Source organism: Garra rufa, chromosome 15 (assembly GCF_049309525.1).
Source record: "Garra rufa chromosome 15, GarRuf1.0, whole genome shotgun sequence".
Taxonomy (NCBI): Eukaryota; Metazoa; Chordata; class Actinopteri; order Cypriniformes; family Cyprinidae; genus Garra; species Garra rufa.
This window is the reverse complement of record NC_133375.1, coordinates 18,545,226-18,558,182: the sequence shown is the minus strand read 5'-3', so window position 1 is coordinate 18,558,182 and position 12,957 is coordinate 18,545,226. Positions and strand designations below refer to the sequence as shown.

The 12,957-nt window shown below is 34.5% G+C and overlaps 1 protein-coding gene across 1 annotated transcript in view; it reads right to left on the bottom strand.

The window, feature by feature from the left end:
- Nucleotides 1-8,995: 8,995 nt before the first annotated feature.
- ralgps1 (Ral GEF with PH domain and SH3 binding motif 1) overlaps nt 8,996-12,957 on the bottom strand; it is a 164,786-nt gene continuing 160,824 nt past the window's right edge. Inside the window, exon 21 of the mRNA XM_073819499.1 lies at nt 8,996-12,943. Coding sequence (XP_073675600.1) covers nt 12,914-12,943 — 30 coding nt within the window. The 3' untranslated portion in view covers nt 8,996-12,913. The remainder of the gene's footprint in view (nt 12,944-12,957) is intronic.

Sequence of the window (12,957 nt, the reverse complement as noted above, 5' to 3'; positions counted from 1 at the left end):
AAGATGCAGCACTATGAAATGATGTGACTTGCATCTGTTGTCTTAATCTAAAAAGCAAACTTTAATCTGACTGTAACTGCTGTACAATATAATGATACTAACTGTAGTTTCTCCAGCTTGAATTGTGGGTTCATCAGTAGATCATTGAGGTTTTTCACTCCAGAGTCTCCTAGTTCATTCCTGCTCAGGTTCAGTTCTCTCAGGTGTGATGGGTTTGATTTCAGAGCTGAAGTCAGGATGAGACACTGTTTCTCTGTAATACTGCATCTCCACAGACTGAAGACAGAAAGAGAAAAGACAATGAATTAGATCTATGATGATCATCTTATTGAAGAGCTACAGTAGCTGTAGATCATTGTGATTAATGATCTGGATAAAAATGCAACTTAATTTGTTGATTCTAACATGCTGCAGTCTAAAAGTGTCTGCTCTTTAAGAACATAAGGCCCTTCTTCACTCTCTCATTGTGTGTTTGCTGTGAACACAGGAGTTATGTTGATGTGAGTGTTGTGTTTGTGACATGAGCTCTGTTCATAAAAGTATCATCAGTTTCATATGTGATGGGTTACTGTCTTACATTATGAAACATACAACTTTATTTCATAAAGTATTTTTTAAAATATTTTTTGTATATTGTAGCAGCAATATATTTCTGTAGATCAACAGGGCAGACATCAAGTTTTCCGGCCATTTAAAGTTTTATTTTGATGTGACACAAAGCAGTGATATCTAATGCCATAATTTTCTTCATTCAGGCCGACAGCTCACACAAAAACAGGAGGCGAGATTTATTATTGCACAAACCAATCATAACTGATCACATCCAATTATAGCACAATGTAGGCATTGCCTTCTCTCATGTGACTTTCCCCCATTCATTTTTAACTACCCCCCACTAAAAACCCACAGCATACTATTGGGTTTCTGTTAAAAGTCAATGGGCTAAAGGGAGGCAAACCTCTGCTGTAACTTTATCTGCGGCTGTCACTGTTGGACAGTGTTACTTTATAAAAACAAAAGACTTGTATACTTTTAATATCATATTTAGTCAATTTTGGGTCATTTCATTTTTGTAATATTGATTATTTTCTATTTTCTATTTTTGAGCAGACACTGCCTCCTCTGAGTAAACGCCCTTGATCAGTACATTGCTTCAAATACTCTGAAATTATTTACTACTTACACAACTAATTTTAAATGTGCACAACTACAAAGGCCAGAAGACACTGCTACAGTATAAACAATGTAAGTTGGGTCTAGTTGTTTGAAGCTAAACAGTAAACTTTCATCTGACTGTAACTGCTATACAGTATAATGATACTAACTCTAGTTTCTCCAGCTTGAATTGTGGGTTCATCAGTAGATCACTGAGGTTTTTCACTCCAGAGTCTCCTAGTTTATTCCCGCTCAGGTTCAGTTCTCTCAGTTGTGATGGGTTTGATTTCAGAGCTGAAGTCACAGCAGAACAACCTTCATCTGTCATTTCACAGTATTTTAACCTACAATGGCAGAAAGAAGGAGAGCAGGAAATAAAAAATAAAATAAATTACATAATTTTCATAAAACAGAGGAAAAAGATTTTTTATTTTTATTTCAGCACATTACGGATGCTCATTCAAGTTATTTTTTAACGATAACCAAAGCTTGTTTAATAATAATTAATCGTCAAATGACAAGATTGTGAGATCAGAATGAAATTAAATTAGGATGGATAAGTGTCTGTGACAAATTTAAAGATCTGGAAAATCTACCAATTATATATTTATATTAACAAAATAAATTATTTTTCCTGTGATTAGACCCAGTATAAAGTAAACTTTACTCTTATCTGTATGACCATCAATGATGTATCTAAGTTGTTTCTGCTGTTATAAGGAAGTAATTGAAGTGATCGCACTGGTGCCTCATGAACACACAGCAGATCAGTTCTAGCATTTCTAACTTGACATTGTAGCCTGTTCATCATCAAAAATAAATTCAGTCAAACACATAAAAAAATTAAAATAACACTTCTTAATTTAAATAATCCATAATACAATCTGTGCTGCTCAGTGTGATCCGCTATGCTGTCATGCCAAACACATTTTTGTGAAGGATGATGTTTTACATTTATATTGGAACATGAGTTAAGTAAAAAGTTTAGTTTACATCATAAATAATAGTTTAGCATTTAAATACATCGAGAATATGGACATTTTTGGGTAGGCTTTATGAGCCCATTTTTGTATGTAAATGTTACTGACCTCAATCTCTCCAGTTTACAGTGTGAATCCTTCAGTACGTCACATAAGTCATTCACTCCTGTGTTTGTTATTTGATTCTCGCTCAGGTCCAGTTCTCTCAGGTGTGATGGGTTTGATTTCAGAGCTGAAGTCAGGATGAGACACTGTTCCTCTGTAATACTGCATGACGACAGACTGAAGACAGAAAGATAAAAGACAACAAATCAGATTCCTGATACATCATGAGTAAATGCTATACAGTCACTAATATACAAGCAAAATCCCAGAAACGTTTTATAACATGAATGAACAAACTGAGAGAGGAGCATTTTAGGATACAAGTTACAATTCCAAGGCTGGACCCGCCCTCAGTCAATAAATAAATGCATTTTAAAAATTAAATTAATTTATAGAATCAACATAGAAACAACGAGAAAAAAAAAAAAAAAAAAAAACTAAATTAAATAGTTTATTTCACATTTTTTTATGTATGAAAATCCTCAAATCAATGAAATCAAAGAATAATTTAAGCCATTTTAGAGTGTAGTTTACAATCACTAAATATACAAATATAACAAATATGTATTTTGTTAAAAGTACTAACTGTTATAATCATCTAATGTCATTAGTTAGTCCGTTGTCACTTCTGTTTTGTTTCACAGATTTCAGCAAGTTTACATTGTTTCGGCAGATACACACACAAAAATAGTATTTCACAATCTTTCTTCAGATAGAGAAATGTCAAAAAGTACAGCGCTAGAAATCATGTGACATGAGCCCAGCAGTCTTAAACTAAAACATGATCTTTAATCACACTATAATGATACTAACTCTAGTTTCTCCAGCTTGAATTGTGGGTTCATCAGTAGATCACTGAGGTTTTTCACTCCAGAGTCTCCTAGTTCATTCCCGCTCAGGTTCAGTTCTCTCAGGTGTGATGGGTTTGATTTCAGAGCTGAAGTCAGGATGAGACACTGTTTCTCTGTAATACTGCATCCATACAGACTGAAGACAGAAAGAGAAAGAACAATGACTCAGATCTATGATGATCGCCGTTTTAAAGAACTACAGCAGGCCTTTAGTATCCAATAACCTATTTAAAATCACATTAGTTCTGTATGATGAAAGGTACTGTTTCATTGTATTCTTTTTTTTTTTTTTTTACCATTTATATAATGCCTCTATTCTTTATTATCTGAAAAAGGCTGATTTGTGCAAGCACACAATCAGTACATTGAATTAAATGCTGGAAATTAATAAATTACTTGCAAGATAAAAAAAAATACTAATAATAATAAATAAATAAAAACATTGCACACCAGTGCACTGCTATAAACAATATAACTTAAGACCTGTTGACGTTAAATAAATAAACTTTAATTGTACTTCAGTTTCTCCAGCTTGAATTGTGGGTTCATCAGTAGATCACTGAGGTTTTTCACTCCAGAGTCTCCGAGTTTACTCCAGCTCAGGTTCAGTTCTCTCAGGTGTGATGGGTTTGATTTCAGAGCTGAAGTCAGGAGGAGACACTGTTTCTCTGTAATACTGCATCCATACAGACTGAAGACAGAAAGAGAAAGAACAATGACTCAGATTTATGACAATCAACTAACCAATGCGTTTTGTGTCATTCAGACTTTTTACAGACTTTTGCAGACAAATAAATATGGATATAAGGGTGCAGGTAGCATGGAGAAAGACTACACAGTGTTCTTTTAAATATACTACTAAATGTATGGTATGCAAATGTTAAAAATGTTACAAATAAGCCAAGTTACCAATTAAGATGTGATCCATTTATCCAAATGAGTTCAAGCATTCATTTCACATCAACTTTTTGCTCACTGGGGTAAATGTGTTCATGTCTGTTTGTTCTCAGACACACTGCCGACTCGTTACAAGCTTTTTACGAGCAGTTTTGAGACTAGACTATCGCATTACAAAAAATATTACTTTTTGCTCTATTGCAGCAATAACACATTACTAATACAATTTAGGTAATATTATTACTGAATTTACTAATGCGGTTTGTGCTGTGTATCTGTGTTTAACCAAAACTATAATGTAACATTAATGTAGACCTGCATACCAGTATCTTAATATGATTTTATCATTTTGTTATGGTATAGTAGACCTACCATATACCCTTTGCTGGAAATAGCAATAAACTAGGCTACATTTTGGCATTTTATAATGCCTAGTCATACTTCTGTAAATATTTTGGTGAAAGTAATTGTAGTGTAACATATTGAAATTCCAGGACAGTAATATTGTAATTAAACTAATTACAAAAGACAGTAACTAGTAATATATATTATGTATTACATTTTGGAAGTAACTTGCCCAACATAGATTTTGAGGTTTTATTTGTCAACATTAACTACATTAATTAACCCCTTAAGCTCTGCAGCTATTTGGGGGATTTCCGCCTGCATTTGGCCTACCTAAATTCAAATGGTTCCCCTATACACATACAATGGAGGATATTAAAAAAAAAATGGTTTCATTGTATAGAAAACCATTTAAACTACAGAATATCAGTGTAATTCTTTATAAATAACATTATATAGGTTTCAAATATTACAATAAAAACTAAAAAAAAAACATAGGCGCTTTTTTATTTTTTTTTTCAAAAGTTTTTTTTTGAAAGTCTGTAACTCAGGATTTAGGTGTCTCAGTTCTTTGCAAATTGTTTTGTTTGATTCCACTAGGTCTCAGGATATACCAGAAAAAAAGTTTTTATTTTCATATAATATTCGGTTTCATATAATATTCGGTTATTGAATTATAACCGAAGGGAGTCACATTGCCCCTTTTCCCCCTTTTTCCCCCTAAAAGTGTCCTTCTGTTTCTTTGCAAAAACAGGTTTTATAAAGCACATTACCCCTTATAATACTATTTTACTATGTACCATAGCACTTTTCATGATTATTGACTGAATTATGTTTCATTTTTATGTTTGCCTGTGTATTTACTGAAACACCTACTGTACTTTACTGTCAATATTCAATATACACTCAATACATAGCTTAGCAGATTGTTTTGGTGTCCTTTACGTTTCAAAGTAGTTATAGGAATAAAACAAACCTGAATAGAAGCGCTGTTATACTTATAGACGCGCTTATGAGTCGCGGATCCTCTGCTCTCCATGGAAACGGCCCGTTATTTATTCATTTTTAGCGTCTATTTTGGCTAATGGCGACAGCTATATTCCTCTGAGACATTATATCTATGGTCTAAGGGTCCAAAAACTACATATCCCACAATCCCCTGCACCGTCGAAGCATCTTGTGTGACCCGGAACCTCTCCATGACACTTCATCTTCTGTGCGCTGGAGAGGCGTCGGTGTCATCGTTCACACCTCGGAGCAGCACAGCAGGCGGCCGGAGACTGTAACCTGATCTACTGAGACGCTCTGAATGCAGCCGTAGACACCAGTGATGCGCGGGTTGATCCGAAATGAGCGGGTGCCCGAGGTTACGAGTCATCCAAAAATATTTGTAATGATATTCGGTCGCGGTCGGTCGGGTCGTTTGAAATAAAGATGCCAATTAAATCTTTGTAATTTATTTAGTACTAGACACACTTTTCTATGAAATACATAGACCTACACTTTATTGGCTGAATAATATTTACCTTTTGAATGTTGAGCGTTATTAACTGTTGAATAAATGCTGACGCAGGACAAAATGCCCGATTTCCCAACACATTGAACTGATCAATGCCATTGTTTTAATAGGCTACTTTTAAACGCATATAATGTCAGCTTTATGTATTTTCTGAGAGGGGGTGGGATTTTTATTGGGAAAGTCGGGGAGAGACGCAAACTTCGATTAGACTGGATAAACACATATGCAGCATCTTAATTGTTAAGAAAATGGCATTCCTAATAAATGTCTCGAATATTTTGATTATGTCCAATGTTTCTCTTTCTTTTTGGAATTATTAGACACATTTCACTATGTCTTTTCAAATGCCTAGGTCTGTTTAATTTCATTAATTATACAATTTCTAGCACTATTTTTTAACATTTATTCAAGCAATAATGTATAAATTATCTCGTGTATATGCTTGTTTAAAACCATTAAAAACGAATTCCGAATAAAAACGGTCTTTTTTCTTTACATTTCCAGAGAGCGAAACGAACGAAATTGAGCATTACTTGATAAATTCAAAGCACTATAATTTCCTATTATTAACAACTATTATAGCTATACAATTTATATATATACATACACAATTAATAGGCTATATATATATATATATATATATATATATATATAATATTATTTTATCATATTCATGATTCCTGATTTTATATATGAAAACTTCGTTTTGAAGTGCATTCGTTATGTTTGTATAAGAAAAGTCGTTAACCTAGCCTATTAAGTTGACTTTTATTACACTGTAGATCGAAATAAAATAATTATTGATCATATTTATCATCGGAGAATCACTGACATAATTTAGAGTAGCCTACTTCGAAAATGAAACTATTTAAATCTGTATAAAGGAATATTTTTAAACGTTTATTCAAGCAATAATACATAAATTATCTCATGTATATGCTTGTTTAAAACCAGGGATTAAAAACGAATTCCGAATAAAAACTGTATTTTTTCTTTACATTTCCAGAGAGCGAAACGAACGAAATTAAGCATTAGGCTACTTTATAAATTCAAGGCACTATAATTTCCTTATTCATTTGATACAACTATTATAGCTATACAATTAATATATATATATGTATATTCATTCATTTTGAAGTGCATTCTTATGTTTGTATAAGAAAAGTCGTTAACCTAGCCTAAGTTGATTTAATATTCTTGATAATTTTTAGAAGAATAAAAGTTAAGAAAAAAGGAATTCCCTTATAGTCTCTTATATTTAGGACTATAGGTTAATCTTTTTATTAACCTTTATTAGATCGAAATAAAATAACTCATGATCATATTTAACATCGGAGAATCTGACATAATTTGGAGAAGCCTACTTCGAAAATGAAACTATTTAAATCTGTATAAAGGCAAGACAAACTAAATCACAACATGAACAATCTGTATTTTTCTTGTAATCAAGAACATTTCTTTTGACAAAATTACCTTAATGCCGAATGATGTTTGACAATGAACGCATCTCCACCGCATAATCGCTCTAATATTACACATGCGGGTCAGGAAGCGGGTCGGGTACAATATTTTCTTTTTTTTATTTTGCGGTCCGAGTTGCGGGCGGGTTAGTTGAAAACGTCGGTCGGGTTCGGGTTGTTTATCCACTGACCCGCGCATCACTGGTCACAGCTGATCAGCAGGCTGGTTGTATAGGGGTTTTGGCCACTTCCTTAGCTGTTTTTTGCTCGTTGTTCCAGCTGGTCTCCCAGTCTGACCAGCTAAGACCAGCCTGGCCAGCTAGGAAAGTGGCCAAAACCACTTTAAAACCAACCAGACAGCTATGACCAGCTAAGACCAGGCTGGATAACCAGCTAAAACCAACCACTTAAGTTAACTTAAGTTCAGGGTTGCTGAAAAAAAACTTAAACCAGCCTAAGATGGTTTAGGCCTATTGGTTTTATCTTGCATTAGTAACATGGTTTTAGTTTGGATTCCCACAACCCTGCTGAAACAGATAAAACCAGTCTAAACTGGTTGGTAGTTTTTATCTGGCCATCCATCTTGGTCTTAACTGGTCAGACTGGGAGATCAGATGGCTAACCAGCTACTTTTTAGGTTTGCTGAAAAAACTTAAACCAGCCTAATGATTTAGGCCTACTGGTTTTACCTTGTGTTAGTAACATGGATTTAGTTTAGATTTCCACAACCCTGCTGAAAACCCCCCAGCTAAAACCAGTCTAAACTGTTTGGTAGTTTTTAGCTGGTCATCCAGCCTGGTTTTAGCTGGTCAGGTAAAACCAGCTTGGTCAGATTGAGAAACCAGCTTGACCAGACTGGGAGACCAGCTAAAACCAGCCACTTACAGCATAAACCAGCTAAGACCAACTTAGGCTGGTTTTAGCTGGGTTTTTCAGCAGGGTTGCTGCTTGAAATTGCAAATTGGTGTCATTGCATTGCTGAAAAAAAAAACTTAAACCAGCTAAGATGGTTTAGGCCTACTGGTTTTATCTTGTGTTAGTAACACAGATTTAATTTGGATTCCCACAACCCTGCTGGAAAAAACAAAACAAAACAGATAAAACCAGTCTAAAGCAGTTGGTAGTTTTTAGCTAGTTATCCAATCTGGTCTTAGCTAGTCAGGCTGGGAGACCACGTGGCCCACCAGCTATAACCAGCTTGGCCAGACTGGGAGACCAGCTAAAACTAGCTAGTGCAGTGTAAACCAGCTAAAACTAGCCAACCAGCTTAGGCTGGTTTTAGCTGGGGTTTTTTTTTCAGCAGGGTTGCTGCTTGATATTGCAAATTGGTGTATCTTACCATATTATTTGAATGTATTATCTCAATTATGAGCACACTGGTTTGTAGATTGTACAGTAGTACTGTTTCCTGCATGCTGTTATTCTTTTAATGAACTAGAAGTCTCTTCAGACTATAAAAAAGTTAAGACAGAGATGGTTCTTTAAAGAACCTTTGACTGAATGGTTCTTTGTGGAACCAAAAATGGTTCTTCTATGGCATTGCTGTGAACCTTTCAAAGCACCTTTATTCTTAAATTCTATTACTCCAGTAATTTTTTCTGTTGGAGGAACCACCAACATTTATTTTGCTTCCGACGCCAATGATCTGGATCTGCAACTTTTGTCAGACAATATTACATTTAACATACTGTTTTTCGCCTACTATGTATTATTTTCATAATGGGTTACATACAGTAAGAGAGCAGATAAAAATATTTACAGATAAAACTGCCCTGTGACAAAAAAATTCCAAAGATATGGCAAACAAATGACATGCAGATAGAAAAAACTGATAGCGTACAAAAGAGCATCCTCAAACAATATTAGGTATTACGTGATTATGTCATGTAGGATGCAAGAGTGAAATAAGTCAAACCATACTGATTTTTTTTTTTTGATTAGGCATATATTTCCATAAAGACAAAACACCAAACACAAAAGTATTGAGTTAGTAAAAGGTCTAGGCTCATCATAGACTATATAAAGATTCAGTGACATCACATTGTGAGAACCGAACAGAACATCCAAACTCAGTCATTAGCAGAAGACAGAAATATACAGTGAACTTCCAGATGGTCAAAAAAAAGAGGTAGCTACCACTTAGTATTACTTGCTGATAACGTAAGTGCAGATGTGCTAACCACAGCTGAAATGGTTGCTTACGTGACGCAAAATCGAACGAAACCTGTGAGAGCAGCATTCCATCTCATCTTCATGACATGTTGTAGTCTTCTTGTAAGTGATTCTTGCAGTTAGCCAATGGTATTGTGTAAAGATTTAAAGCCTGATCCCATTTTTTAATGATAACAGATTCACAGCTTTCTCCTGGAGACATGCCTCAATAGTGTATACTGATACTGAAGTGACACAAAAAACCTGTTAGTCCAAAACATCCATGCACGTTCCGGAGAACTTACAGAATATCAAACAAAGTGTAATCTCCATTTGCAATTTGCAATATACAAAGCATTCTACACTTCACATTTAGTGCCTTAATATCACCTTCGAGAAAGAATAAGCCTCATTCCTGCACCTTATAAAAATTTGTGAATTTTTGTGCAAAATACTACACTTTGCAATGTTCTTTACAATTTATACAGGCCTTTTGAGATGTAGTTCATTTCAATAAATAAAGAAATAATAACAAAAAATAACACTACACTGAGGTTTTAGATGTGAATATTGAACATCCACTAAAGCGTTGTTTCTTCAAAGAATACATGACCAGAAGACGTTGCTTCCCTTCACATTCTCAAGGAACTTCATTTAAATATACATTTGACAACATTATCTCTAGAAAACCTAATTAGCATCCATAACTATATAGCCTACCTTTTGGGTCCTGCCCACTTTATGATGTCAAGACAAACAATCAGACATCACTCATATTTTGTTCATAAGTAAATACGATACAGAACTTTGAGTTGAACTATACACCACGTTAATATTGGCACTTATTTCCTGATACCCGTGTGACATTACAAGTTTAATGTTTCACATTTGCCATTTAAATTCCCTTTTTGTAACGAATTTCCCTTTATATGCCTTTGTACACTGTTTTACAAGAATCAGACGTCTCTACAGATGTCTCTACACTCAAAAAAAATGCTGGGTTCAGCTTGTTGGGTCAATTTATTGAGTTGTTTCTAATATTTTTTTACCCAGGTGCTGGGTAGTTTTTTTTGTAACTCACCTGCTGGGTCATTTTTACTTGTAAAACAAATGAAAAACAAAGTGGTTAAAACTGGATTTGTTAGCGGTCATTTTGTGTTCCGTCCTGAGACAAAACTGACTGAGGGAAACTTCCTGAATGAAATTAAGGTTTGTATCACAGTGTATTCCTATCAGATTATTACTGTATAACTAGGAAAACGTCTGTAATCTGTCATTTTCCTTTTTTGTTTAAATGTATGTCGCGGCTAACGTCTGCTTGGTTAGCCTTCTACAATCGCAGCATTCACGGATCACTCCAAGCGGAAAGCGCGCCGCCTCCACCATGGAAGTTTGACCTCCCGCCAAACAAATGCACGACCAAGGCTGAAACACGACGCGACTTCTCTGCTCTGTGTAACAATGTTTAAGTGCGCTAATGATATAGTGCGCCATTGTTGCAGCTGTGGTGACGCTATGTATTTGAAGGTTGAAACTTAAATGTCTGACAGATAAGGTAAAGCTGTTTTTGATGTAACTTCCAAAAATGAATGTTAGTCATAAATATAAGTCATTTAATTAACTGGAACATCCTACTGATAGCAGTTTTCGTCCCACAGATTCACATTGGCTGCTCTTGCTGCTCCTGTCACGTCCTAAAACCTTTACTGAATGTTTCTGAACACTTTCTGATTGTAATAAACAACTGACAACGTTTGACAAATATGTATATGAACTGTTCTAGTCATATATATAGTCAAACCAAAATTTATTCAGACACCTTCAACATTTCTCTCATCATAATCATCACACTTTATTCACTATCATTTAGAAATTGGTAATAAAATATGACAAGAACTCAGAGTTCAACTGTGTCATTGCAATTTCATCTTGATAATGTCATAACTTTGATGGAAAGGTATGTAATGGATTACAACTACCCAAGATTTCAGACAACTGTTAGTATGACAAAATTTACACAACTATCAATACTTTGTTGACTAATTACCAAGCAATGCTTTATTTGGTTCAGTCTGTGGTGTACAAAGCTTGCATTATCAATTAAAGAGAAAACACATAGTCAGGTCAAAGTGTCTGAATAATTTTTTATCAGTTTTACTGGTAGTCCACTCACTGTATGAATAATTTTTAGGTATAATATATCACAGTTTACTTAATTTTGCTATCCTTACTTAATACTTACATAAATGAACTATAGTGTCCTGCACACACTAATAAAAAAAAAAATAAAAAAATTATATCTGGTTTCTGAATAATATTTGGTTTTGTATAAACAGATTTTAGAGTGCATTTGTATTATTTAAAATGAAAAACTTTCAAAAGGTTGTCAAAAAACAACCCAGCAAATGAGTTAATGTATAAAACCCAACAAGCTGGGTTAAAAAAACTCTATCTTCTGTGAACTTCTGTCCAATATTTACCCAGCGCTGGGTTGCCAAATAACTCAGAAATGGTTGTTTTTAACCCAGCGTTTTTTAGAGTGACAGTGCACTTTTTTTTGGCACCTCTTATGAAGTGCTTTCATAAATGTTTTATGAATGTTGGAGACCGCTTATGTTCCCACGCCTGTTGCCCAGGGGTATAACGCTTTCACTCTTGCTCTCTAACATCTAACATGAACTGAACATAATTCTAGGAGATTTAACAATATAAAGTTTGTAATTTTGGCACTTAATCACATGAAGACATCTATTGGACAATGTTAATTTATACATGTCATTTACAACATATTTCACATGTACCTTTAAGACAGTCAGGTAAAACTAACAATAAGGTTTCAATTTGTTAACATCAGTTATAAATCATTGTATGAACTAACATTAATGTATTAGGATTAACAGTAGTATATTGATAAACAAACATTACAAATGGCTGTACTTCAAACTTGCTTCCAGCTAAAATATAAGTCTTCTATCCATGATATTGCTTTCCCCGGTAAAAAAGTCTGAATTAGTAGAGAAATACGTTTAGATGAAACAGTGTTTACAAGCTAAAATAGTTGGACTTTTTTACTGGAGTAAGTGTTATTATGGATTATGGACTGGTATTTTGGCCAGAAGCTGCACCCGTTCACTACAGAGGATCTGATGAGCGAAACCTACTCATCTACTGTACATCTTGGATGATCTGAGTGTGGGTATATTTTCATTTTTAAGTGATGTTAACAAATTGAACCTTATTGTAAAGCATTACCACTAAACTCAAGACACAATACCATCCTCTTTCAGTACAGCTGTGTCTACAATGTTTGAATGAATTCTGAACTTTTTCAACAGATACAGCTGCCACGTTTCCTACTATGTTAGGTCCAACATGCCGTCCCCCACTTCTGCAATGTCTTTCTCCATTAGGTTTGTTTCCATCATTTGTTTTCCACTTGCCAAAAAGCAGCTATTCAAAGGACATGAGGTTTGCTGGTATCTGTGGAAAACAAT